The sequence below is a fragment of the Lissotriton vulgaris genome, chromosome 2_1, assembly GCF_964263255.1.
Source record: "Lissotriton vulgaris chromosome 2_1, aLisVul1.2, whole genome shotgun sequence".
In the NCBI taxonomy this organism is placed as follows: domain Eukaryota; kingdom Metazoa; phylum Chordata; class Amphibia; order Caudata; family Salamandridae; genus Lissotriton; species Lissotriton vulgaris.
This window is the reverse complement of record NC_141687.1, coordinates 721,076,076-721,104,020: the sequence shown is the minus strand read 5'-3', so window position 1 is coordinate 721,104,020 and position 27,945 is coordinate 721,076,076. Positions and strand designations below refer to the sequence as shown.

At 46.6% G+C, this 27,945-nt stretch overlaps 1 protein-coding gene and 4 non-coding genes across 5 annotated transcripts; all 5 read right to left on the bottom strand.

Moving 5' to 3' along the window:
* Positions 1–15,865: 15,865 nt before the first annotated feature.
* RPL27A (ribosomal protein L27a) lies at positions 15,866–27,619 on the bottom strand. Its single transcript, XM_086956001.1, has 5 exons — positions 27,312–27,619; positions 23,951–24,014; positions 20,262–20,337; positions 17,633–17,807; positions 15,866–16,042 (listed from the first exon to the last, which is right to left on the bottom strand). Exons 1-5 carry the CDS (start codon positions 27,312–27,314, stop codon positions 15,914–15,916), a joined length of 447 nt encoding a protein of 148 aa, XP_086812127.1. The 5' UTR covers positions 27,315–27,619; the 3' UTR covers positions 15,866–15,913.
* On the bottom strand, positions 17,382–17,515 carry LOC147731047 (small nucleolar RNA SNORA3/SNORA45 family). The gene has a single exon (XR_015308903.1). It is a non-coding gene; the product is annotated as a small nucleolar RNA SNORA3/SNORA45 family (small nucleolar RNA).
* LOC147731046 (small nucleolar RNA SNORA3/SNORA45 family) lies at positions 18,710–18,843 on the bottom strand. The gene has a single exon (XR_015308902.1). It is a non-coding gene; the product is annotated as a small nucleolar RNA SNORA3/SNORA45 family (small nucleolar RNA).
* LOC147731045 (small nucleolar RNA SNORA3/SNORA45 family) lies at positions 21,489–21,619 on the bottom strand. The gene has a single exon (XR_015308901.1). It is a non-coding gene; the product is annotated as a small nucleolar RNA SNORA3/SNORA45 family (small nucleolar RNA).
* On the bottom strand, positions 24,101–24,232 carry LOC147731044 (small nucleolar RNA SNORA3/SNORA45 family). The gene has a single exon (XR_015308899.1). It is a non-coding gene; the product is annotated as a small nucleolar RNA SNORA3/SNORA45 family (small nucleolar RNA).
* Positions 27,620–27,945: the final 326 nt, after the last annotated feature.

Sequence of the window (27,945 nt, the reverse complement as noted above, 5' to 3'; positions counted from 1 at the left end):
TGATGACGAGCTCAGCTCGTCATCAGCCACGGTGGTCGTGTGCGGATGACGAGCTGAACTCGTCATCTAACGCGGCTTTTTGAAAAAAGCAGCACAGCGGAAAAATAACCGCCGCAGCGATGTGGTTAAGCATATGTACTGGGCACTGGTCATTATGAGTTATCCAAGTACATGATTACTTTCCTGAAACCTATGGTGTTTGGAATCAAACGCCTTGTCTTAATAAATCTGTACAGTTGCCAGTAAAAGTTGTATTATAACATGAACCTACCATTGTCTAGGGTACTGGCTGGTATCATCCATTCAGCCACCACAGACAAATTTCTGATCCCCTGCAGATGCCCACACTGAGGCCAGAAACAATGCTGCGCTGGTAGAAGGAGTTCACACCTCCTCCAGCAGGATGGCTAGTGATTAGCATATCAAGGCAGGGGTCTTCAAAGCCTTTGATACGCGACCCCAGCGTCCAGCTCCGCCCTAACCCTAACAAATGCAAAGACATGACTAGTCCTGCAGGTGTGCATTCTCCAAAAGCCTCTGACACCTGCCAGCACCTCACCAATAAGCCAGCATCACACGTGAAGTGGAGGATCCACTTACCTGCAGCCACCAACCTCATCAACCTGATACTGTTCTGCTGACCTGTAGGTCCACCGAGGTAGCAACATTTCAGGATAAGGTCTCCATGATCACGAGATCAGTCTCTTTACCAGGTTTGGAGATGCCAGGACCCCCAGGAGCCACCCTGCACCAACCTGTTACCTGAACCCATGCAGCAGCCCACGGCCTGGTTAGTGTCCAGCCCAGACACCAACACCGCCAAGACAGACCAACTGACACGGGACGTCCCCACTAGAGGCAATCACCAAGTGAGGTCCTGTTGTCCTATTTTGTTCCAATCTCAAGGTCGACCTAAAAAGTGAGAGCCTCCAACACAAGCAACCCACTGGACAAAACACCTCTGCACCCGAGGCCCACAACACAAGTCAATCAATCAGGGAATTTCTAGAGCACGCTACTCACCCGTAAGGGTCTCAAGGCGCTGGGGGGTGGTTGTTACTGCTCGAACAGCCAGGTCTTGAGTTGGTTCCTGAAGGAGAGATGGTCCTGTGTCAGCCGGAGGTGGGTGGGGAGGGAGTTCCATGTCTTGGCTGCCAGGTAGGAGAAGGATCTTCCTCCAGCAGGGGCTTTGTGGATGCGTGGGACAGTGGCAAGGTGAGCTGGCGGAGCAGAGCTGGCGGGTTGGTGTGTAGAATGCGAGGCAGTTGTTGAGGTACGTGGGGCCCGCGTCATGGAGAGCCTTGTGTGCATGGGTGAGGAGTCTGAATGTGATTCTCTTGCGGATGGGAAGCCAGTGCAGATTCTTCAGATGGGCGGTGATGTGGCAGTGGCGGGGGATGGCCAGGATGAGTCTTGCCGAGGCGCTCTGTATGCACTGCAGTCTTTTCTGGAGCTTGGCTGTGGATCCGGCGTGGAGGGTGTTTCCGTAGTCTAGGCGGCTGGTGACGAGGGCATGGGTGACAGTCTTCCTGGTTGCAGTGGGGATCCATCGGAAGATCTTTCGGAGCATGCACAGGGTGTTGAAGCAGGACGATGAAACGGCGTTGACTTGCTTGGTCATCGTGAGGGAGGAGTCCAGGATGAAGCCCAGGTTGCAAGTGTGTTCTGTGGGTTTAGGGGGCGGTGGCCACCAGGAGTCGTTCCAATCCGAGGGGGATGGTCCCAGGATGAGGACTTCTGTCTTGTCTGAGTTCAGTTTAGGGGGCTGAGCTTCATCCATTCCGCGACGTCCTTCTTTCCTTCCTGGAGACTGGCTCTGGCGGTGTTTGGGTCGGTGGTGAGGGAGAGGATCAGCTGTGTGTCGTCGGCATAGGAGATGTTGAGGTTGTGATTGCGTGCGATGGCTGCGAGGGGGCTCATGTAGACAAAGAGGGTAGGGCTGAGCAAGGAACCTTGTGGGACGCCACAGATTACTTCAGTAGCCGCGGACTGGAACGGGGGGGGGGGGGGAGGCGGACCCTCTGGGTTCTGCCGGCAAGGAACGAGATGATCCATTCTAAGGCACACCTTGGATTCCGGTGTCGTTGAGGCGTTATGTTAATGGTTTGAGCGCACAGCTGCCCCAGCTAAGGGGCGTCCCGGCGCTGACCGTAACATAGTACCGGAAAAGGAAACTGCAAGAGAGAAAGACCTAAGTCAAAGGAAAAAGAAAGGTCTTAATGGCTTTCCGAAAAGGGAGAAGCTCATCGATGCTATGAATAGATACAGGCAAGGAGTTCCACAGTTTGGCCGCCAACAGTCGGAAGGAACGACCTCCAACACGGCAGAGTCTAAACTTGGGTATGTTTACCAGATGTTGACCTAAGGAACGCAAGTTACGCTGAGGAGTGTACGGAGTTAAGAGTGGGCGGAGTAACTCAGGGCAGGTACCTTTCAAGATTTTAAACGCTAAACAGAGTGTCTTGAGCTGGATTCTGGCTTGAATCGGTAACCAGTGTAAGGCTCTGATAGTGGCTCTAGCAGAACATCTGCGAGGCAGTCCGACAAGAGCTCGGGCTGCTGAGTTCTGAACTCACTGAAGACACAGAATCTCAGCTTTATGTGCACCCAAAAATAGCGCGCTAGCGTAATCCAAGCGTGATAGAATTGTAGCCTGGATAATAAGCTGCCGAACAGGCGCTGTGAAAAACTTCAGAATAGGGCGGAGGCTCCTCAACAAGCCCACACATGTCGCTGCCACCTTCTTCGTATGGCACTGAAAATTAAGATCTGCATCCAGCCACACTCCCAAGTTCTTGACCACTGGCTTGGTAGCAGGCATAATGCCTAAGGAGGCTGGCCACCAATGTTCGTTCCAAAGGGAGGTGTTTTTCCCTACCAGCATCACCTCGGTCTTAGTGGCATTTAGTTGAAGGCAATTTTCAGCCATCCATTGAGCAACAGCAGTCATCCCATCTCTGAACCTCAAGGCTGTGGCAGAGGGACCTTCAGCCAAGGTGACAATCAGCTGAGTATCGTCAGCATACAAAACTAACGTTAGGCCCCACTCTCTAGCCACAGCCGCGAGAGGTTGAACAACGTCAGTCTCAACGCAGAGCCCTGCGGAACCCCTTGGCAGATGGATGGGCTTGAGACCAAAAGGTGGTGCCGAGACCCAGAAGGATCTATCCGTCAAAAATGCACGGAACCATACCATGCATGCATGTTGTATCAGGGTGCGGTGACATACCGTGTCGAAGGCTGCTGAGAGATCCAGGAGGATGAGTGCGGTGGTTTCCCCATTGTCGAGCATGGATCTGATGTTGTCTGTTGCTGCGATGAGAGCGGTCTCGGTGCTGTGGTTTGCTCAGAAACAGGACTGCGATGGGTCGAGTGATCCGTTTGTCTCGAGGAAGGCGGAGAGATGTTGGTTGACAGTCTTCGATAACTTTGGCGGGAAACGGGAGAAGCGAGATGGGTCGAAAGTTCTAGAGGTCCGTGGGGGTCTGCGGTGGGTTTTTTCAGGATAGCCCCGAGTTCGGCATGCTTCCAGCTCTCCAGGAAGGTGGCTGATGCGAAAGAGCTGTTGATGACGTCGCGGAGTTGGGGTGGGATGATGGAGTCTGCTTTGTTGAAGATGTGGTGTGGGCATGGGTCGGTGGGGGAGCCGGCGTGGATGGTGCTCATCATGCGGGCGGTGTCTTTGGTGCTGACCGGGTTCTAGGTGCAGAGGATGGCGGTTGGGTGCGCTGGTTCAGTGGCTGGTCTGTGCGCCGAAGCTGTCGTGTATGTCGGTGATCTTGCGGTGAAAGAACGGGGCGAGTGAGTCGCAGAGGTCTTGCGAGGGTGTGATGTCGTCGTTGCAGGCGCTGGGGTTGGAGAGCTCTCTAACGATGCTGAAGAGTTTCTTGCTGTTGTGGGAGTTGTCGTCCAGGCGCTGTTTGTAGGTAGTTCTCTTGGTGGTGCGGATCAGTTGGTGGTGCTTGCGGGTGGCGTTCTTGAAGGCTGTCATGTTCTCGGTTTGGTTCTGGCGCTAGGTTTTCTCCAGGGAGCAGCAGGTTCTCTTTGAGTTTATGAGGTCGTCCGTGAACCATGAGGCTTTCTTGCTGTGGGGTCCGCTGGGTGGTTTCTTCAGTGGTGCGAGTTCGTTGGCGCAGTTGGTGAGCCATTGTGCGAAGTTGCAGGCTGCTTCGTTGGGGTCCGTCGTGTGGGGGGGCTCCGGCTGAGGGAGGTGGTGAGTTGGTCGGCGGTGATCTTGCTCCAGCTTCTGCAGGGGGCCTGTTGCGGGAGGTGGTGGGTCGTGGTTTTCTCGAAGGAGAAGTGGACACAGCTGTCATCTGTCCAGTGGAGTCCGGTGGAGTGGCTGAAGGAGACGTGCTTGCTGGAGAAGACCGAGTAAAGCGTGTGGCAGGAGTAGTGGGTGGGGGTGTTCACCAGTTGCTTGAGTCCGAGGTTGGCGAGGTTGTCCAGCAGGGTGGGGGTGTTGCGGTCGTTCTCCAAGTGGAAGTTGAGGTCTCCTAGGAGGATGTAGTCGGGGGAGGTGAGGACTTACGAAGTCTGCGATGGATTCGCTGTTTTGAGTGTGTGGTCCCAGGGGTCTGTAGATTAGGGTGCCTCTGAGGATGGTCCTGGGGTCAGTGTGTATCTGGAAGTGCAGGTGTCTTCAGTGTTGGTCGTGATGCAGATGGTGTTTGTGGGCGATGGCGATGCCTACTCCGGTTTGGTTGGTGCGGTCCTTCCGGGTGATCTTGTAGCCGTCCGGGATGGCTATGGCGATGTCAGGGGCTGAGGAGGCGTTCATCCAAGTTTCCGTGAGGAAGGCGACGTCCGGTGCTGTTGTCTCAGAGCCTACCGACAGTACCATTCCACCAGATACCCCCCCCACCCGTCTCCTTTGGGTTCTACCATACTGGTACCTGTCCCCACTTGCAGCCTGTCTCTTGTTACAAGTTCTCATTGACTTCAGCTGTAGCATTCAAGGTTACCCATGTGACCCTCAAATCTGCACCTAGATACAACAGGGCAGGTAAACCAAAACTGCTGGTGGTTCTAAGGACCTTGGCCCCCACTTACCCTAAGTCCAGAAGAACAACCCTGTTAACTCAACTGCAAGTACCCTGATGCAGTGTATGTTTCTCAAATAGGATATTCGCGCCCAACAGCTGTATTTCCTGTGTTTTCGAAAAATGCTAACTTGAAAAGTATTTACCTAATCTGGAAGATCTTTGGGTCTAAATTAATAATTATAATGAATAAATACCAATTATGTAATTTTTCTAAATTAGTTGGATTTTCTATTTGAGTGTATCTCATTTATTGACAGTGTGCAACAAATGCCTAACTCTCCCTTCTTATAAGCCTAAGGCTGCTTCACCACTCTGCCACAAACAGAGCAGCATGTAAGGGTTAAAGCAGGACCCTTAACACTAGTAAGGGATACCTGGACTCTACATAATAAACCTCATTGTGGTACCCTATATAAAGACTCCGCTTCCTACAGCGTTGTCAAGTGAAAGCCATACAACTCAGCCTACTTCGTAGTACACAAGTACACCATTCTGATGTCCCATTCTTAGGAGTAAATAGGTAGAGCTACCTCACTGATCATGCCTTTTCTCTAATCCCACCCCCACAGACCCTTCCATCACCCAAACAACCTCGAGAGCTGGGGAAAAGCTTCCTCATCTCTCGAGGCTGTATCTTTGGTTTCTGTGAAATGATGATCAGAGTGCACGTCACACGGACGTCATTTCATAGAAAATAAAATGAGCTGATCAGCTCATTTCACTTTTAATGTGCTTGTGGGTTAACTCAGCCCCCCCAGCACATAGAAAGACAGGAGAGGTATCATTGAAAAGGGGAAAATCTCACTTTTACAATGGTATCCCTCCCTAGTGGATCCCTGCTTGGAGATTGCCCGAGGAGGGCGATCACCAAGCAGGGATCCACCCGGGAGGGGGGGAGCAGCCCCTTGGGCAAGTGCCTTTGCTTCCCCCAATTATTTATTGGCATAATCAGTCTGCCTGCCCCTCCAGTGGCATCTGCTCCCCTCACCCCCCCGCCCCCGGGGGCAGAAAGCGTACTAAGCACCAGGGATTATATTTTGTAGAACATTTTGTGGTGGGGCTACCAGAGATGGGTATGGCAATACCGCCAACCCGCCGGGAGCTGTGGTGAGGACCGCGGACGGGGCTGTGGAGCCCCGACGCAAACCAGAAGCTGGCGGTAGGACAGCTAAAGCTGCATTGCGATAGGCCTGACTGAGCGGAAACTCGCAGTCTTGGATTAACGGAGGGGGCAGATCCGGGCTAGTCGCATGATCCCGGCCGCAGGGCAGCCAGAAGCAGTAGGACAAGCAGACGCTCCGGTACAGCAGTATAAAGCACGCGAGTCCGAGGACTGCAGGCCTGCCTCTCCCTGAACCACAAGGAAGTGGATTCAGCCTACCGCGGACTCGAGGATCAATGGGGATGTTCCTTGAACAGCAAAGGACTTGGGACTGTGGACGCTCCTCAAACCCCTAGCATAGAGTGGAGAGCAATACTCGAGAGCACCCGAAGTGGGAGCCGCGTTCGTGCTCAGTCTGGGGTGCACTTGCGGTGAAGAAAGGTGCGCCACGAGGTGTTGGGAGGTCTAGCGACGAGGCGACTGGGCTTGCACCGGAGAAGGCCTGAGGAGCCAGCTTGGTGCCCGATGGGGCGCCTAGCTGGTCTAGCGGTTGGCTGGCGCGGAAGAGTGGCGCTCCTCGGACCCCTGAGCCCGACGGGTCGTGGGGGGATCGTGGGCTGTTGTGGCTGGCCCCCTGGAAGGGAGTTATCGCTTTCTGACTCCATCAGGAATACTTTCCCTGGCTGCACATCGTTGGTGAATCTGTCGAAGTCCTGCAACTCCGGTGACAGACTTGGGGAACTTTAAACCCCAATGTGCCCTGCGGGCCCACGCCGATTGGGGTGCCTGTCGCTGCCCACGATTGGGGTTTGCCGGGGGCTACGACGATTACTGAGCCTCAGGGGGGGCCTCCGGCGTGCCACCCGAGAGATGACGAGGCACCTGCCACTAAGGCCTTCATGCTAGAGCTTTTTCCACGATTAAGGAGGACATCTCGGAGCTCCGCTCTCAACTCACTTCGGATCTCCGCGAGATGAGGAGGGATGTGGACGACATTGGAGAGCGAGTGGCCACGCTGGAGGACCACGATCTGGGGGTGACCGGCTAAGTGCATCAGCTCCAGCAAGACGTGCTCCGCCTCCCGGAACAGAATTTTGATCTCCAGACCCATGCGGAAGACCTGGAAAATAGGTCCAGCCGAAATAACATTCGGGCGGTGCCTTGGGATGGAGAGGCTGGAGATCTGCGGGGTTATGTAGAGGCCCTCTTTCTGCAGATCCTGGGAGAGGAGGATCTTCATGAAATTTGTATGGACAGGGTCCATAGAGTTGGCTTACCGAGGGGCGGTAGAGCTCCCCCCCCCCCGGATATCTTGGTTTGCGTCCACGATTTCCAACTGAAGGAACGCTTACTCAGGAAAGCACGTCAGATCTCACTGCAATTTTGGGATCATCATCCTCAGCTCTTTCAGGATTTGGCAGCCTCGACACTTAAGAAAAGGCGCGAGTTCCGACCTGTTACCGCCTTTCTGCGAGACAAGAATGTGGCCTACTCTTGGGGTCACCCTTTTCGTCTCATCTTCAGATGGCAAAATAGGTTGGTGCAGGTCCACTCTTTGCAAGCTGCCAAAGGTCTACTGGGTCTGGACGACGAGGCTCCCTCCCCAAAGGTAGGGAGATCCCCTGCTAGACGGAGACGGCGCTCTTCATCCTGGCAGAGAGTAGGAAGCGCAGCGGCAAGGGGGAGACCGGATCCCACAACTAGCCTGCAGGAGAGAGGGGCAGTGGTTGCCTCTGTGACCACAGCGACGGAGGCCACATCAAGAGACCGCTCTGGGGCAGCCAGAGTTCTGGTTGGCTGAATGGATGGAGATACCTCCGATCCGGGTACCGTGGGACCATATGTACTTTCTGGGAAGACACCCTGGACCAGTCCCTGGGGGGAGGGGGGAGGAGGAGGGGGGGGGGGGGGGGGGGGGAACCACTGACTGTACCTCCGACCTTCGTTCCCTGAGGGTTTCAGTACATGTCTGCATTTTGGAACTCACGGTCCTTCTGATCTGTTTGGTGAGACCTTTCCTTGTTCCCTCCCATGGCTTTCTTCTGTTTTTGTTGTCCTCTTGCAGGGCTTACGGGGTTTTGGGGGGTAAGTTGTGTGGGTGGGAAGCAGGGTAGTTGGGAAGCAGGGAGACGGTGGTGGTGACCAATACGTGTCCAGGTTGATGGATGTCAAATGGTGGTATACTTGGGTTATGCCTTTAGACCCCGTGGTTCTGGATTCGTGGAGAGTGTGGTGGCTGAGGGCAGAAGGGGGAGCCTGGGGATTGTCGGGAGGGATATACACCTAACCGGACTGGACTCTTCGCAGTTATTTATGGTTGGAGATGCTAATAGAACGAGCCGTTTGGCTGCTCTGGTTAGTGAGGTATGTGAGAGGTCTTTGCAGTTTGCAGATAGCAGGGGGTGAGGATAGCATTGTGTAATGCCACTATCTATAGGTACATGGAATGTGAAGGGCTTGAATTCCCCACAGAAGCGCCAAAAGGTTTACAAGTATGTGCTTGATCACCAACTAGACGTGGTGGGTCTCCAGGAGACACACCTGGCGCGCAAGGAAGAATTGCGCCTCAAGCATAAAAACTTTCCCCTTATTTACAGTTCCTCGGCTATCACGAAGCATAGAGGGGTGGCCCTTCTCTTCCGGTCTGTCCTTCACTTTCAGCCCATAGGGGTGTGCAGCGAATAGGGAAGGTCGATGGCTGATGGTCAAAGGGTTGTTGTATGATAAAATGTGCACCTTTGTGGTAGTGTAAGCTCCGAATGCAGGCCAGAATGGCTTTCTCCAGGACCTGCTGCGAAGGGTGGATGACTGGAAGGCGCCTTGTTTTTGATGGGGGACTTTAATTTAGTATGGCATAAGGGAATGGATAGCTCTCATAGCCAGCGTTCTCAGCTGAAACGCAGCACCTGATAGGAGATTTGGGGCTGGCTGGCTGGCGGACGGACAGCGGTCTCTCCACCCCCGGACTTGGGACTACACCTTTTCTCATGTCTACCATACCTATTCCCGCCTGGATCACTTTTTTTGAGCCAATCCCTTAGAGGGGGATCTTCGAGATGCCAGAATGTTCCCACTCTCTGATCATAGCTTACACGTGCTCTGTTTGCACTGGTCGGCGAGGGGGGGGGTGTGCAACGCAAATGGTACTTCCCAGCCTCGCTTATTCGAGAGGAGAGGCATTGCGCAAGGCCATACGTGAGTTTTTTGATCTTAACCCTGTGGCCGATACCTCCACCTTCACCACATGGGACGCCTTTAAGGCGTCAATAAGGGGCACCTGCTTGGGCCTCAATGCCAACCTTAATAAGCTGAGACGTAAGGAGCGTGAGGAGTTGAAGGAACTCTAGGTCCTTGAACAAGAGCATAAACGGAACCCCTCCAGGTTGACTCTTCGCCCACTGACGGCGACTCGGGGGGGGCTGGGGGGGGGGAAACTCCGAGCTCACAACAACAGAGCAGAGCTCACTCTACTTAAACTCCGGCGCCTCTCCTATTCCCAGGGGAACAAAGTAGGGAGACACCTAGCTCGCCAGCTTCGAGATAAACGGGAAAGGGAATACATAGGAGGTGTTCAGGATGCTGCGGGGATCCTGCACCATCGAGATGAGGACATGGCAAACTTATTCGGGCACTTTTACGCAGCGCTCTATAGAGGGGAAGCCTCTGACCCGGATGGCCAACGGGCCTACCTGAGCGGCCTTCTGCTTACTCAGGTTTCCAGGGAATGGAATGGACTACTCGAGGCCCCGTTTACTAGAGAGGTGGTCATGGATGCTATTAAAAATCTGAAACCCCATAAGGCACCTGGGCCGGATGGGTATACTGCTCTATTCTATCAGACCTTTGCGTCAGAGGTGAGCGACTTTCTGGTTTTGCTTTCTAATATCATGGCGGAAACTGGGTAGACATCGGGCTCCATGGCCGAGGCCGTAATCTCGATTATCACCAAACCGGGGATAGACCCGTCCAAATGCTCCTCATACCAACCAATAGCCCTCCTCAATATTGACGCCAAGCTGTATTCCTCCATCATTGCAGGAAGGCTCCAGGACCTGATGCCAGCACTCATTCATCCAGATCAATCTGGTTTCATCAAGGGTCGCCAAACCCACGTCAACACGAGGAGAGTCAATCATCTGATTGAGAAGGCCAATAGGTTCAGGATTCCGGCGGTTCTAGTAAGCCTGGACACCGAAAAAGCCTTCGATCGGGTGGACTGGGGCTTCTTGTTTGGTACTTTGGCCGCCTTCGGCTTTTCCACGAAATTCCTTTCGATGGTGAGAGCAAATTACAGCACTCCCCGCTCAAGAGTAGCAGTAAACGGCCATCTCTCTGCGTTCTTCAATCATTCGCGTGGCACCAGGCAGGGGTGTCCACTCTCCACTCTGAGCAGTGAGCCTCTGGCACTTCTGTGCGTGAGCATGAAGAGATACGTGGACTCCCATTCTCGGGAGAGCAACATAAGATTACCCTTTTTGCCGATGATGTCCTCTATCAAGGACCCGGCCCACTCTCTTCCGCACGTCCAACGGGTTCTTCTTCGCTGTGAGGAGGTGGCGGGCTTCAAGGTTAATTACGATAAGTTCTTCATCCTTAGTCTTACCCTTCCATCAGCGGAGGTGGATAGATTGCGGCCACTCACGCCCCTATCATGGGCCCCCCCACTCCATCCTGTACTTGGGAGTTCGGCTGACTCCCTCGATTGGACAGTTGTACTCGGCAATTTTCCCCAGTTGTTGGCACAAACCCGGGCTGACCTGGAGCTCTGGAAGCCGAAATACATATCATGGCTGGGCAGAATCCACGCACTTAAAACAGTCATTCTCCCCAAATTCTTATCTCTTCCAGGCCCTCCCCATACCGCTGGAGACTGCCTTCTTCCGGCGTCTCAAGACCCAGATGCTACGGTTTGTCTGGCAGGGGGGAAGGGGGGGGGGGGGGGTTAGGGGGCGCGATTTTCCTTCTCTACACTCCGCCGGCCGCGGAGGGAGGGAGGAGTGGGACTTCCTGACATGCATTTATACTACAAAGCCGCACAACTGCGGGTCATAGTGGAGTGGTCCCAACAACTCGGGAGATTCACTGGCTGCACATGGACAGAAGTGTAGCAGGAATATCGATTTGGGATCTGGCATGGAAACCCAAAAAGGACAGCCCCAAGAACGCATACATTAGTACAGCCACTGGCACTACTCTTAAGGTCTGGGACACAGTGACTGGAGATGATCGCTGGACTGCGTTCCCTTCCCCCTTCACACCACTGTACTTTAACCTGGTCTTTCCGCCGGCTCCTTAGGAGGGGCCCATCGATGTTTGGAGAGGGGGGATGCCGCGCTCTCACGCACCTGTTCCATGGCCATGCCCCACTTACCTTTGCCAACTGTATGAGGGACTATGGAGTGCCGGAATCCGAGCGCTTCCGCCATATTCAGCTACTCTCTAGGGCCACATCCTCGGCAGTCCACGCAGGGGCCACGCGATCACCCTCCATTTGAGGCTTTTCCTCTATGAAGGGTGTCATCTCCTTCCTCTATGGCCTAACTTACTTCTGCAGTTTCACCTCGGCCCCGGTACATGGGAGGACCTCCTTGGACGAGACATCTCAGATGGGGAGTGGTCGCGCTTGCGACAGGACATCGCCATGCAGAACCACTCGGTGGAACTCAGAGGCCCACCTAAAGACTCTCATGGCTTGGTATTTATACCCAGTCAAGTTACACCGCATCTTCCTGACCTCCAGACAGATACTATGGTTGTGCCTGGGGGACGCAAAACTCACTTTGGCAGCGGACTGGAAGACGCCGAAGGCCCCGGCGATTTCCCTGTGGCATGCGAGGTTGTGGAAGCTGCCAAGCATGGAACGGATGGCGGACATTTTCCTAGGTCACTTCAAGAACTCCATGTTTCGCTGGGGTCCCTTGGTGCGCTCTCTCTCCAAGGGTCTACCATCCGCAGTTTGTCCTGCCACGTTTGTCCCTTCATCTGTTCCAAGTCTAATTGATATAATCGGGATGATTGCTAGAGTGTATGTCACCACCACTTGGGGGGAGGGGGGTGTTTTTTTTTTCCTCTTCTTTTTTTCTTGTTCCTTGCTGACACTGACGACTGAGGCGGACACAGGCTTAACGCATCAGATGAAGACATTGTGGCAGCCATCTTACCAATCTGAGCGCTCTTCCCCGCTCTGTTCGATGCCTTGTGATTTATTTCAAGTAATGCCATGATACTTGTTATTTTTTGGACTGTTTCAACGAGCTGAAAGGACTTTGAGCTATTGCCTATAATGCCCCGATTTATGCCTCCCGAATTGCCCCCTGTGTGGGAAGTTGTGCGAAACTGTTGCTTTCTTTATATTCTTTTGTTCCCTTTCCTTGAATACAAATGAAAGGTTTTACAAAAAAAATGTATAGGTTTCCCTAGGTGTCGGCAGTGCTAGGGTTCAAAACACAGCTAAGCACATTGCAAACAAGCATTTGCAATACAATAGGTTTCGCAGTTAAAAGTTTGAGCCATTGGGATTGTAAATGGCACTGCCTTTTATTTATGTGTTGGTTTTTAAAACCTAAATAAAAGGGATTGTCAATTACAATGCCAATAGATTAAACTCTAGCAAATGCGAGACCTATTGCATTGCAAATGCTTGTTTATCTTGAAAGAGCAGCACAGTACTTCTAATTACAGCAAAGGCACCACAGAACTAACTTGATGTATTAGAACGAATGTGTGTATGTGCCTGAGGAGCGGTGAACCCCCACTTAAGAAGCTAAAGTGTCACGGAATGGCCCTCGGCCCTCATGGCAGGAGATTTGGGTACCACTAAAACATTAACTAGTTGTTTATGGTAGTTTTCTGTCTGCAGCATTTGTGCTGCAAACACATTTAGAGATGAAGAAAACTAGTGTGGGAGATAGAGTCTGTGGGGACTTCATACACCCCAGACCCTCACTGAATCAAGAAGTAGGTTTAGGAGAGAAAACACAATAATTGTACCTTACACTTCTCCAAAACCACTGAACCAGTGAGACATACTTGGCAATTAGAAGTATTATGTAATACTAAATATCTTCAACTAGGTCTACATGGGAAGTCTGAATGAGCAGAAAGCCCCTATTTAGAACTGTTGTGTGGGCCCCGACCAACATCTTGGAAGAAAAACTATCCCACCTCTACAGGACCCCAAGAGTGGCAAGGAGTCGGGGTCATGCACAATAAGGAAAATGCTACTTACCAGTATGAATCTGTTCTTGGCATGTAGAGGTGCAGAGTTACACACTGTGCGTAGATCGCCACCTAGTGTTGGGCCGGATGTTAGAAGATTTTTGCTGTCCTGAAAAGTTCTTTAGAAGTCACAAGAAGGGCAACTCCTTTGGACCACATTGCGCATGGGCATCAGCTCCATCCCCAGATTGTTTTTCGCCTATAGGGAAATGGAGCTTTCAAAGAAAAGGAAAGATGCCCATGTAATATGCATCTAATTTAGATAATACTGGAACAGACAAGGGTAGCCGGGGAAGCGGGTGCAACTCTGCAGCTCTACATACAAGAACAGATGCATAAAAGGTAAGTAGCATTTTCCGTCGAGGCATGTGAGCTGTAGATTGCACAATGTGCATAGATTGTATAGCAGTACGCATCCCTAGCGGGGACCACCCATATCTGTTGCAGTAGTTTAGAATAATGTTAGAAAACAAGGGTCCCCAGGTACAGGCAGGCTTTACAGCAGGAGGCCTCTTTAAGAAGTGCAATGGTTATTGCTGAAGTGGAAAGTGAGGTTTGAAGGTCTGCATAGGAAGCAGTCCACCATTTGGTGTGGGGGTGCAAGGGTGCTTACCTTTAAAGTCACGATGTGTGTCGCCAGCTTCACTACGGCAAAGTTAACCCTTGCCGATTGTCGGTTCTAGCTCATAGTATCAGATCCGGGATAGACCTGGCCCACGGGGTGGGTGTGTTAGACCTGGCCCATGGGAATAATGCCAATACAGACGCTCTGAAAGCCCGAGCAGCAGAGCGGCTCAACTAATAATCTGGGCATGCTCATATGCGCGTAGTGAGCCCAAGGAAAATATTTCAGTCAGGCGCAATGTCATCACCACTTCATGGAAATATGGACAGTGGAGGGGAAAAGCGTGATGGCAGTGGACATAACAAGGGCAGTAACAACAAGCCGTGTGCACATCGGCGTGAGTGAAATTGCGGGGGAGCGCGAGACAGACACTGCTATCGCCGCAGTAGACGCTCAGGTCTCAAAAAGCACGCGTTCACAGCGCCTGTCTTCAATGTGTTTCCACGCTCGTGCACCTCTCCTGTCCCACTTCGCTAAGCTACCGGGCAACAATAAGTCTGGCTTACGCGAGCAGGGCATGGAGCTGCATCGGTACTCAAGACCTAAAAAGGTTAAGTATTCACTGTAAAAATGTGGTTTATCCACATTGTGTTTAGGGCCGTTTCCTGTTGCGGGCACTAGGCCTACCCACACAAGTGAGGTACCATTAATATTGGAAAACTTGGGGAGTGGGTGGTTTTGAGGATCCACAGAGATTCCAGAACTTTCCATCACAGAAAAGTGAGGAAAATGTGTTGTGACAAAGTTTGTGGTGTATAAGGGATTCTGTGCAACAGAACCTGGTGAGAGGAACACACAAGTCACCCCATGCTGGATTCCCTTGGGTGTCTAGTTTTCAAAAATGTATAGGTTTGCTAGGTGTCCCTAGGTGCCGGCAGTTAGGGTTCAAAATACACTGCTAGGCACTTTGGCTCCAAAACACCTCCCAGTCACTCGCTTGCAAATTCTGTAGTGCCCAATGCAGATTAGGAGTTGAGCCTGGGGTGTCCACAGGGGGAGGATATAGATGGACGCACATTATGTACAAAAGCCCCTAGTGCCTTCCTGAAGAAATACACTGGCAACACCCATATGAATTCTGACCAGTACAGGCTGAAATTGGCGAGTATTAGATAGTCAGCAAGGTGTGGCTTCCTGAAATTCGCAATAATGTGGCCCCTTTTAAACTCCTTGGCCATGGGTCCCAACCATTTCACCATACGAATAAAAAGGATGCCATTAAACAGCTCTGTAGGACTGTGGAAGTATCTGTGCAACCAATTGGTAACTTTATTGAGGAGTTGATTTGTGGTTTCAACTACTTGTGCACTTAGTCTCAACGCATTCACTAACACTAGAACTTATGGGAAGGAGTAGGTGACAGATGGGTTATCAGGCATACGCTACTTGGCATTGGTATAAGGCATGGGAAATTAAAGTGCAGATGGGTGGTTGTCCTGAACTTCTTTCCCCGAACTTTCCTCACACGAGATAAGTTTGCTGCCCCTGTTTAAGTCCTCTCCCCATTCCTGCCCCTTTCCTAACCTCAATGAGACCCACCCTCAACAAGAAAAGTCTTTCTTGAAACAGAAATGCCACCCTTGAGTGTGATCAGAGGGGTACTAGTTGCCCCAGACAAACCTAAACTATACTGCATCACAGCTACTGGAAGCCTCACAGTCAGCTTGCTGCGCATAAATTAATACTCATGTACTTAAATCATATACTAACCACCTTGGTGGCAAACATGGACCTGACCAGTACTGATCAGGTCCTTAACCTTTACACATTATTAACGCAAAATGGCTTGGATACTTTCAAATATACTTCTCTTTGCGGGACTAGTGTGCTTTGTTCTTCATGTATAGCGAAGTGTAACAAACATAAGGCGAACAATTTATACAGAACCTTTCTTTATTCAGACGCAATTCAAGTAGTCAACGCCTATGCCATGAGAACACAAGCTCCCCCAACACCCTTAATCTTCTCTTCTGCCCTTCGGCTGAAAAACTTGGCTTTTACAATTACAGGCTGTTTTGGTAGCTTGCCTTTTCCCAAGACTTTGTAGTAGCCCTAGAAAAAAATAAAACCAAGTTAGCTGAAAATACAAAGACTTCAGTAGCAGGATAGTCACATGAAACAGTTCAGTCATGTCTACAGTTTTAATGCAGTGAATTAGGAATCCCTAAACTCTAGAACACCGCTGACTTGACCATTTTACAATGCAGCATTACAGAGTTGATTTTAGCCTTCCCAATAGCCAGCACTCACAGGATTAAACAGGTCAAAGTAAGCTGAATTACACGTTTTAATTCAGACAACTACGACCCCGTCCCTCCTTTAAAACAAAGTAGTACCATTAGGTGCCAAGAAAAAATTATTTTCTGTGGGTGCTCCACAAGTTGTCAATAGACCAGTGCCAAGACCACGAAAAGATAGCAACCAACTACAGCAACAAACAGAACATTTATTGTGGAGTCAATCACATAACTAGATATATTTTGATGAGCATTACAAAGAAACAGCGGGTACAGAACTGTTGCTTTGTCAATTTAAGCATGTGGTAGTGCTTTTCGAAACAGTGGGGGAGAACTTAAAAATATTTAACATGCCAAAAATTACTCTACGCATTTCATGTCCCATCTTTTAAGGAAACCACTTCCATGTTGAAAACTATTATGAACAGTGCCAAGAAGGTCACAGTAAAGGTACACGCTGTTATCTCACAAATATCTTATTCAGCCTTTGATTTCACAAAGCTGTATTTTAGTCTCACCAAAAACATTCTAGAACTAGAGTATCAATATTCTATAAAAATGCTGAGCGGTTCAAAATATATTTCAAATGCAATGGGATGGAGAACAGGAGTTCATTGAGAGAGTTAAGTGCAACACTTTGTGTTGCAATATAAAGTTTGTATGACCACTAAGGAGATTATAGGTTAATGCAAATAATTTCCAGGAACAAACATTAAGATAATGAAACTGTAGATACCACAAATGCATTTGAATGTCTGTTTGAAAAGGGGAAGGGATAGTATCAGCCTTAAATTTAAGATTATAATCTTTTCCTCTGGACCGTGGAGACTGACGGAAATACGACCAAGAGGTGGGGTTTTAAGTACAAAAGAATTTGCTTCACGAGACAGACATTAAGCCATTGCTATTTTATGTACTCCTAGTAGTTGCCTAATCCAAAGCAGCATCAAACCACCCACAGCCACCTACAGGGCCAAACCAATAAGACGGTATACGGGAAGAGGTGCTCAGTGTAGTCTAGATGGATACAATCCTCTTCTCATAAAATTCTCCTCTGTAATAGCCCATAGACGAAGTACAATGTATTCCATGAATTTAACAAAGTCAAAACTACTGAAAAAAAGAAAAACCCCTTTGAAATCCAATTACAATATACCTGTGACTGAACCGGTGACTGGCTGGATTACAATAAAGCGCAGCCAGTGAATAAAGATCAGCAGTTAATTTTCGAGACCGTTAGCACACCAAGACAATGAACAGTGCCAAGATGCGACTCTATAGTCTCAGTGTTAGCGTGAAAAAGACATTTGCCAATTATAAAAAGACAGATGCGAACTTAGGACTTCAATTGCAGGTAGAATCCATACAGACCAAAAAACTGCATTAGAATGACCCTCAGACGTACCGAGTGTACTACATCGATGATAGGAGCTGGTCCTTCAGGATTCTTCGCATAGTTAAGCCTCGTCTGCTCACTCACTAGAGTCCAGAGTTTATCCAGGTTGATTGTGGGACAGAACTGCTGATTTTTCTTCAGATGGAAATATCTCATACCGACTTTGCCAAAATACCCGGGATGACTAGAAATTAAAAGAAAAAAACTACGTTGAAAACAAAACTTGAAGAAGCAAAAGAATACATACCAAAAATGCAGTTCTCAGCTTTGAAAGTTATGAACAGCAGGGTTGATTCTATACATTCAAGCTGCCAACTACAATTAATATTCCTTACGTTCACACAATTTGCAAACGAATATTTTAATCAATACTCAGATTGCGCTAACCACTTGCAAACATGTCAGCCCGTTCATAGGAAGGTTGTGAACAAACAGGGGTACTTGCCACATTGAAATACAGAGGATAAGAGATGCCGCCTCCTCCCCCCCCCCCCCCCGCCACAAGGGTCATCAACGAAATCTGGCAGGGACACTCCATGCAGGCACCCAATACCGAGCCAATCCTGCAAATTCGATGAGGTGACAGTCATTCCTCCTGGATTTCTAATACTTAGGCATTTCAGTTTAGACTCAACTTTCAGCCACTGTTAAACCTGCAGTGCAGATAGATGGAACCAACTTTGGAATGGTCTTTCCTTCAGTTTGCCGCAATTCTAGCCGAATACTAACTTGTAAAGTTAAAAATATTGTGGCCAAGTTGACAATTCTCCAAAAATGATATATCATATACACACACATTTGTACTCCTAGGAGTTGCCTCATCCAAAGAGGTATTAAACCACCTACAATGACTCTGCAGGACTACACCAATAGAACAGTAATGAAAAGGTGTTAGAGGAGGCATTTGAAATTTCAACTGGAGTTTAAACTCGGGGGACATTACATTAAAAACCATCTCCACTGCTCCTAGTGTAGTCTAGATGAATAAACGCCTTTTCTCCTTAAAATGCGTATTTGTAATACTGCGTAGGTTAAGTACAATTAACAAAAACAAAAAAAAACACCTTTGAAATCCAATTACAATATACCTGTGACTGAACCGGTGACTGGCTGGATTACAATAAAGCGCAGCCAGTGAATAAAGATCAGCAGTTAATTTTCGAGACCGTTAGCACACCAAGACAATGAACAGTGCCAAGATGCGACTCTATAGTCTCGGTGTTAGTGTGAAAAAAACGATTGCTAATTATAACAGACAGATGCAAACCGAAGACCTTAACTGCAGGTAGAATCCATACAGAAAAAACTGCATCGGAATGACTCAAACTTAACAAGTGTACTAAATTAATGGTCCTTCAGGATTCTTCGCATAGTTACGCTGTTGGATCACTACAGTCATACAGGTTGATTGTATGACAGAATATATCCCATCAAGATACATAGTGGAGATAATAGTAAATCTATAAGCTCCTACTTCTAGCTACCTTCATAATATGGCCGATATATTGCCCAAGATATTCTGCAAGATCTTTTTCACCTTCGGACACAAGCAACTGAATTTAGTACACAAATTTACACTAGATTTAATAAATTCTCTAACATCATTACATAAACATGGTCAAAGGCAAGACTCTAAAGTGGCAGAAACGATAAACAGTGGTTTAGAGAACTGACCCACAGACGATAAAACTCATGGCAGCTAATACTAGTGCGTAAATATCCAAAAACCTCTAAATAACTTAAGCTTAGTACGCACTAGTGTCACAATTGGTTAAAGTCCTATGAAATACCAGTTTTTCGAGGAGTTATTTTCAGCTAAACAAGTTAAGTGGATAACCCAGCACATCACCAAGTAGGCCAGACAAGTAGGGTCTATTTTGGGGTGGTGTGAAATCTATCACTGTTACAGTACCCTCTAACTGTCAAAATATAAACAAGTAATTTAAGATTTATCAGGTCACTTTAATCCAATCTATACGCCATACTTTCAATAAAAGCAGCGAGCGATTATTAATAAAAGAACCTTTTGCAAGATGCAGCTCCTCAGGTCATTGATACATGGGGGGCCTCGCAGCACACCACGAAACTAGACTATCTAAACAAATCTCAATGTACTCAATTTGACATTAAGGTTTGAATATTCAAAACAATTCCCCTTAAACACAACTATGAAAATAGATACCTTAAATATTGTGCAAATATGGTGCACATTAATAGCACAGACTTTCCTACAGAGTTCCTACTCAACCTGTCTGGGCCTTTGTGAATTTGCAAGTTATCCGTAAGCAGAACCAGGCATTAGGCATGGGCAGTAAATTCTGTTTCGTTCGCGGAATTTGGGTAATTTCGCGTTCTGGGGAGAACGCGAAATTGCCCAAAATTGTGCGTTCACCGACTTAATGAAATGTTTTGCTTGTTCCGAGTTCTCAAATGCGTGTTCGCGATATATTTCTCCCCGAGCACGCAAACAGATTGCGAACAGTAAAAAAGCATCGCGAACAAGCAATTCCAAATGTTCGCGGAATTTCTCAGTGTTTGGAGATTTACCGTTTTGCGTAATGAGATGCCGCAACTTCCACCCACCCCTACCAGGCATTCCCATAATTAGACTATTACGGTAAGTACATCAGAAACTTACTATTTGTCAAAGTTGATTCTATGATGATGCATGCCACCAGCATTTCCTCTGCCTCCAGGGTGCTTTCTGTGTTTACCTGAAAAGGAAAACATTAACTTACAAGCCATTACCACAAACTGCCTTAGCGGAAAGTAATCGCACCCTGGCTCATCAGAACACAGCACAGATGAAGTCATTATAGTGACACATTTTCATCTTGTAGACACTTTCACAACACCATCAACATGTGGGCAACTAAGATGACAAAACACACCAGATGCAGGTTTCCAGTAAGTCTATAGTACGACCCTTAACTGCCCTAAATCTATGGCTGCAGTAGGAAAGTATTAGTCGATTTCCCTGCTATGTGCTGAACCCTTATGGTTTAACTATTTACATTTATCAAGGTTTAGACAAGATTCTTAAATGTGGTTTTGCAGACGTGCATATGTAGCATAGCAGGTTACACAAGTAGACAAATGTGCAGAAAGCAAGTAACATACATTAGCTAGAAAAAATGTTAATAAAGCTCCCAGTTATGAACTGAGATAGTATTTATTATTGTGTACAATTTCTGGACCAATGCTTAATGTTAAATTTTCCAACAACTCATCGTAGGCCACACATGTTTCGCCCTTTGTGATCTGCTGGCCCTGTGCTTTAAGGTTTAATGGCACAGTTAACAGTTTTCGACTCATTACGTCAGAGGATGGCGCAATTTTGAGTCCATGATAGAGGGTCACATCAGGAAAGTCTGTGGGGTCTATTTAAAAACTCGTTCATCTGGTCTCTGCTATTGTTTCTAGTTGTACTGCAAATAATGACATGTAACTTGAATGACACAATTTACGCAATGTGGAGTTGTGCACACAGAACACATTTAGGTTAAGTACCCAGCTGTACAAGTGGGCACGTTCTTTTTTCTCCGTGGGAAAACATGTTTTCATATGGATAATCATTCCTTTACATACGCACCATTTTTTGGAGGGTGGAAGGATAAGGAAATCAGATTTGAGTTCCACTAACCACCCAAAGATATTTCATCCAGAATGTATATGTTCACCGTAAAAGTGAAATGAGGACAATGCACATCAAATTCACTTGTGTGAAGTGAATAGCTTGAAAAAAAAAATCCCAGCCACAGATTTGATAAGCCACCACAACAATGGTATGCAGTGCAGAGCACTACTGAAAGTACTGACCATCAAAAACACATAGCATTCAGACAGATAATGAAAAATACAGTGACCATGTTACTGAACCGGTGACTGGCTAGGGTACGAAACAGTAGCCAGTGAATAAAGACCAGTAATTTCTGTTCGAGAACTCTAGCACACCAGGACAACAACAAAAATGTCAGATGTGACTCTAGTCTCGGCACTAAAAGCTCAGCAGTAGTATAGACTATTAGCATAAAGCTTGTAAGAACCAGGCTGTGAAGAACACTGGCAACTCTAAATCACTGGCAAACAACCACAATCCCGGAAGCACCCACACATGCTCTGCTATTTGAACCATGAGGATGAAAATATCTATGAAAGTTAATGTAACTGGAAAACTGTCAAGTCTTATAAACAAAACTGCTTTATTTAAAAGTCTCTTGGGTGTGCTCAACAAAATAAATAAAACCAGGCTCAGCAGCATTGCACACTCAAGTGGCTGAAATAAAAAGTATTGGCAAAGCCAATAGGTCTTGCCTGAACAAGCCAGTGCTTTTTATTTTACCTGTACAACATGGCCATCGACCCTGTTTAGAAAGGCAAGGTTAAAGAGTCAAAAATGGACACTGCATGCAATGCAAGGGCACGCATGCGACCACACAAATTTCGCAATGCTTTAGGTTCGTGACCTTGCAGGAGGGCTTCAGGAGTGTTTAAGGCAACTTCAACGCCATTACACGGAGGGAAAATTGCTATTTGTTTAATGCATTGCATTTACTGAACTGTTTTGGGCTACCTGAAACACTAACTCAATTGTTACAATGGATTGAAATGTCATTCACCTACAGAAATATGGCAGTGTCACAATATCAAACTAAAATCTTGGCTGTTTGGTACTTACCAATGATGCTGAAGGGTCACAATGCAGCAGGAAAAAAGTTAAAGCAATCTCTTGCACAAGTTGTAAAACTCTAGCTGGCAATGCAAGGGTTGGAACAGGGCTACTGATGGGTGTTGCAAGAGCAGATCAATTTGATTTCAGCCCTCTGATGTAGGTGACTTGAGAGGCTGGGACCAAGATGACAGTGAATGTTGCAAATCAGATGAGTCACCTTGCAAGTTGGTTGTGTGGGGTTGGTCTGTTTTGTAAACTGCGGCCCGAAACAAATCCTGGTTTACTGTATGGTGTTATTATACAGGCCTCGAAAAATCTACTCACAGCTAATTAACATGTTATCCAGTCGCGCTATTTTTAGCACCTACTAATCTCACTTGGCAAAGAAATTTAGGCTGAAAAGTAACCGGTGTTCGGTTTATTCAGAAAGTAAATGAGCAATAAAGATGCCATTAAATCTTCCTTCTATCTTGACTGCCCAACAACAAAAAGAGAGGTAGGGAGAATAAGGAACCACTCTAAGTCCCCGGTTAAGTTTTTGCAAACAAGAAAAGTGTGGCCTCTTCAGTGGGGTCCGATGATGAAGCATGTCATCAACCAGGTTGGTGAGGGAGGGCTTTCTTAACTGACCTGAGTGAGGCCAGTGGCATTTTTCTTTGCTCCAAGTGTGGTTCTGTGTACCATAGAACACTCTTTTCTTGCTTGCAAAAACATTTGATGACTGTTCAAAAGAAGAGGTCAAATGTCAGTTTGCCTTTTAACTTATTCCTAGTGAGGAACATTAGGTTTATTTTTTTCTCTAACTACAGTAAGAGGTTTTTAAGTGAGCTGTCTGAAGATATCAGTTATTTTTCTTCAAATATATCAGGAATTACAGAAGCTCTTTTTTGCAATTAAGTATGATGCAAACCAAGATAAATAGGAGCAAACCAGAACACTATACTTGAGGTGCAAATGACATTTGCAGAAACTACTTCCAAACATTGATGTTTGAACACTACATAGTTTCATCAGTAAAGCTGTATGTCAGTGGGAAGGATTGTGGCCATTTCAATGTAAAAACTGGTGATTGCAAATGACAGCATGCTACCACTTGATGCTTTAGTCATGCATTTATTAAAAATTGTCGTTTTAAACAAGATTTGAAAAAAAAATCCTGCCCCCGCCCGGATGAAAATGCTGGCAATGAATTAAGAGGAAAGTCAGGGGTCATGTGTATCCCATATATGGCTAGATTTGTATCATATATGGAAACAAGTTTAGTCTTAAATCAAACAAGAGTTTTTTGTACAGCAGACATGCTGAACTGGCATAGTTGAAGGTTCTCATATTTTGGTACATGCTTATTTTGAACATTTTGTTCAAGTTAAGCATGCATCTTCTCTGACATAGCTACCAGGGGTTGAGCTCATACATATTATTGAAACCTTGTGTTGGACCTTACAAACTGGTGACTATTACTTGTGGTACACTACTTTTTAACCCAAATAGTTTTTCATGTCTATACATAACTACCACAGCACCTGTGTACTAAGAAGGGCAAAGTGAGGTGCCAAACCACCATATTCAACAATTATCCTTTGTCACAAGTAGGGTCGCTACTGCCAGTAGTCATGTCGTAATGTGCACACAGACCAAATAATTACATTACTCACCAATGCGGCCATGACCATGGCTCACGTGGCCTCTGAGCTTTCTGGTCTTACTAGTTCGTGCTGGCTGGCGAAAAAAAAAAGAAGCAACATGGTTATAGAAAAGTAACATTAAACTCCTGATCTTTCACATGACAAAAGTCAAACTTAAGCAAATGTCACTGACCAGGTGACTGGCTTGGTCTAAAGAAACAAAAGCCAGTGAATAAAGATCAGTAGTTATTCTACGAATGCTCTAGCACACCAAGACAATAGACAGCGTCAAGATGAGACTCTAGCTTCGCTTTAACATACGAATCTGAACTTCACATGCGTCCCCGTCAACAGTGTTGAGCATTAATATTCAGAAAAAATGTTAAGCTGGCAAGCATTCATTAACCTGCCAATAATTGCTTGCCTGTTATTGTAATTTTTTTTTTTAGACCTTCCACAATCTCCGACCCAACCAGACCCCTTACCGCCACAGACTGCATTTTGTGGCCCCTTGGCAAATGTTTGCGAGTATTCACGTCCTACAGCCTAAGAGACTCTGCATCACAGTAAACTACTAAATAGAACCTTCAAATAACATTACTACAAATCACTTACTCCAGGGCTGGGCAACCTACCGCTAACCAAGAGGGCCAAGAAAAATATTCTCGCCCACTCACTATGTATGGCGAGTAAGATTTTACCAGGTCGAGCCATTTATAGGACCATCTCGTCCGTACTAGGGAGTGTACTTATAGAGGAAAGAACAGACGTTATGTTCATTCAGAAAATGAATGACCAATAAAGACACCTTTAAAACTCATCTTAAGGGGTCTACATCGAATCCAATTAACTTAAATGTTTACATTACTTCCCTGGTTCAACTGATTAGATCCTTCTGGTCTCAGTGAGCCCTCACGCCAATGATAGTTGGTGACAGCTCATTTCAAAGCATGAATGAATTGCAAGAATGGATTAACCTAAACTCTTTAAAAACTTAACTGATAAAACAGAGGTCTTGCTGTTTGTTAACAAAGACACCTATTGGAACAGAACCCGCTGGCCACCCAACTTAGGACCCCCACCGGTAGAGTGGTCTAGAAATATGGTTGTTGGTTGATGAACACCAACCAGTAACACCTTTTCGTTTCATATGTTGAGCTGAAGAAAGCAGTTCTCAACACTTATCACTAAAATAGATTACGGCAATGCATTATTCGTAGGATCTCAACAAGAGTACTCAAACTTCTGACGCTCCAAAATTTAGCATCCTGGGTTCTTCTAAATCTTCCAAAATTCTGCTCAGTCACCAGGTCATAAGAAAGTTATGTTGTTGTTCTATCAGATTATGCATTCAACTTAAAGCACTCATCTGGGACCATAAGAGGGTCCACACTTTCTTCTGGACATCACTAAATGGTACACCGCTGCACGTTCCAGGTGCAAGTACACAGAATAAAAAAAGTTAACTGGGGAGGGAGGTTCTCCCACTCCAAATGGTGGAACCTTCTTCTAGACCACCTGAGAATCCAAGATAACCTATTGAAATTCAGGAAAGAGCTAAAAACGTGTCTGTTTAAATTAACTCTCTAATTGTATATTTCAACAACCTCAATTCACTGATTAATCAGGTCAGCGGCTCGGCCATATCTAATATAAGCTGCGCTGATCTGGTGACGTAAGGATGCTAGCACCAAGGTGCCTTTTGGAATTAGCGCGCTTTATAACACCCCACATAACATATTTGCAGTTTTTTCAAGGACAGAGGTCGAATGTCAGTTTGTCTATTCACCAATTGATGCCTCTCTTGGAAAATTGGAGTTCACTTCTCTCTCTCTATATTATTGTTAAAGAGGTTTTTGTCAAGTGATCTCACTATCAAAGATCTGTTAGAAAAAAACAATTGTGATAAAGAAGAATGGCGGCTCAGCGAAAATATTTGCCATGGACTGCATATATTAATGGGTCAATAGCATTATACTCTGGCAGAGTAGATCATTGCAGTCTATACACCTGCAGGTCTAGTAACTTATTTTTTAAGGCCCAAGATCCTGGCCATTTCAGTTACACACAAGCAGCCAATAACCAGTCACTAATATCTTTCAATATCGAATCTGCAGGATAATACAGCAGTTAGAATTCATAGATACGGCTTGCTCCAAAATACTATTAAAGTACAATAGACCTTTAGACTAAGAAGTAAACAGCATGTCAATGCTGCCTCTAGACAAAGAGAAAGACAAATCCAGAATGGAGGAAAAATACGAAAAATGTCATTTGGTGCTATGCGTTAGTCAAACGCATCCTTGCATAAATTTTCGATCCAAGCGCATTTTGCTCTTAAAACAAAATAGCGCAAAAAACACAAGTGATAAAGACTAGGCATTCCCCTTAACAAGAACCTTTCATGAAGGACCACATCAAGAACTCTGCAAAAAGAGTGCTTTACTCTCTAAAACGGCTCATGGAAAGTAAACCTTTTATTCCTCAAGATGATCTCAAGTTGCACAATCCCTAGTCCTTTCTAAACTGGCCTATGGAAATGCCATCCTAACAGGGTCACCAAATGCTCACTTAGTGGGGCTAAGGTCAGTCCTCAACATGGCAGCTGGACTCATACCTGATGTAAAAAGATTTGAACACATCTCACCAACCCTCAACGCTTTTAACTGGCTTCCAATAGCAGGTAGTGTTAAGAATACAATGACAAGATGTAAGTTCTTAACTCCTTAATGAACACAACAGGTAGATGTGTTTACAAACTGGCCTACATCACACACACAAGGCCCTTCACCCCCTATTACCTACAATTTCTTGCCTTTGTGTATGTAAGGCGTCGATACTCAAAGGTCTAGCTAGCGCTATATAAAACGTTGTATATAAAATAAATACATAAGACAACAGCCATTCTTGCTCTGGTCATTCGCAGTCTCCCCCGACTCCGATGCTAAAATGTTGCCAGAAAAGCAAAACAGAATTCAACAAGACGCGTCTTTTAGCTTGAATTTTTTGCCCAATGAACGAGCTGGGCTCTACGTTTTACGTCCCGTTTGCCTTTCGATTCAATTTGAAAGCACGCAATTAAACTAACAAATATATGTGTAAATAAAAATCCCATAATGAACCCACCACAATTTGAAAAATTACTGCAGAATTGAGCAAAATACGAACATCCTCAGTTCCCCGTGACTATAAATCATTCTCAAAATCCAAACTGCAAAACGTGCACGATTCCTCCCCGACTCGAACAATAAGACTAGCTTTCTCAAACAGCAAGTTCGAATATTGTTAAGAAACTTGAGAAACGATCAATTCGGCTCTCCATAACAAGAAACCCCACGCAAAAATGATTAAATAAGCTAAAAAGAACAGCGCTCCGCAAACCAACACCTACCATCTCGGCAGCCGCAGGAAAAAGAGAAAACTTCGGTCTGAATCTCGCGATAGCAAGAGCACAGGAAGTGCTACAATCCCCGCCCAGTGATCAAGGCCGTTGCCACGTGCTTTTATTAATTTATAATATTAGGCTTAGTTTTGCCGGATGGCTCTATTACGTGTAGAAGTCGCTTTTTCGCCTTCAAGAAACAAATATTTTGTTCCAATTAGTTTCTTATAAGCCATTTTTATCGGTAAATTATTGCTCCGGTAGATAACGGAGTGAGGTGGAGTTAGAGAGGGGCATCAACCAATCAAAAGACTGCCCAGCAAACAAGCAGCAACGTTATTCGAGAGTAAGGCCGAAGCTGTTAACAAAAAGAACGGACAAGAATCATGACTAACGTGGTGGGCATCTTTGAATAGGAATCTTTTAAGGAAGTTCATATTAGTGGCGCCATAAAAGGGTAGAATATTTAGGTATTGTTTCCATTAATGTTAAGAAGCAGGCCAATTACTTATTTTGATGCCTACAGTAAATATTAGAAAAAAAGTTTAATTTGACGTACGATATCCAGAAACTAAATATATATATATATATACGTAAACAAAACAGTATAAGCGGCAGATGATTAAGATACATCTTTGTCGCT

Bases quoted from the DNA above. Each gene is read 5' to 3' on its own strand.
- RPL27A (XM_086956001.1), bottom strand. The intron at 20,338-23,950 runs GTGAGTAATGTA...TTTCCTTTTCAG, and splicing joins CCATGGTCATGGCCGCATTG to GTAAACACAGAAAGCACCCT. The intron at 17,808-20,261 runs GTAAGTTTCTGA...TTTAATTTCTAG, and splicing joins AGAATCAACTTTGACAAATA to TCATCCCGGGTATTTTGGCA.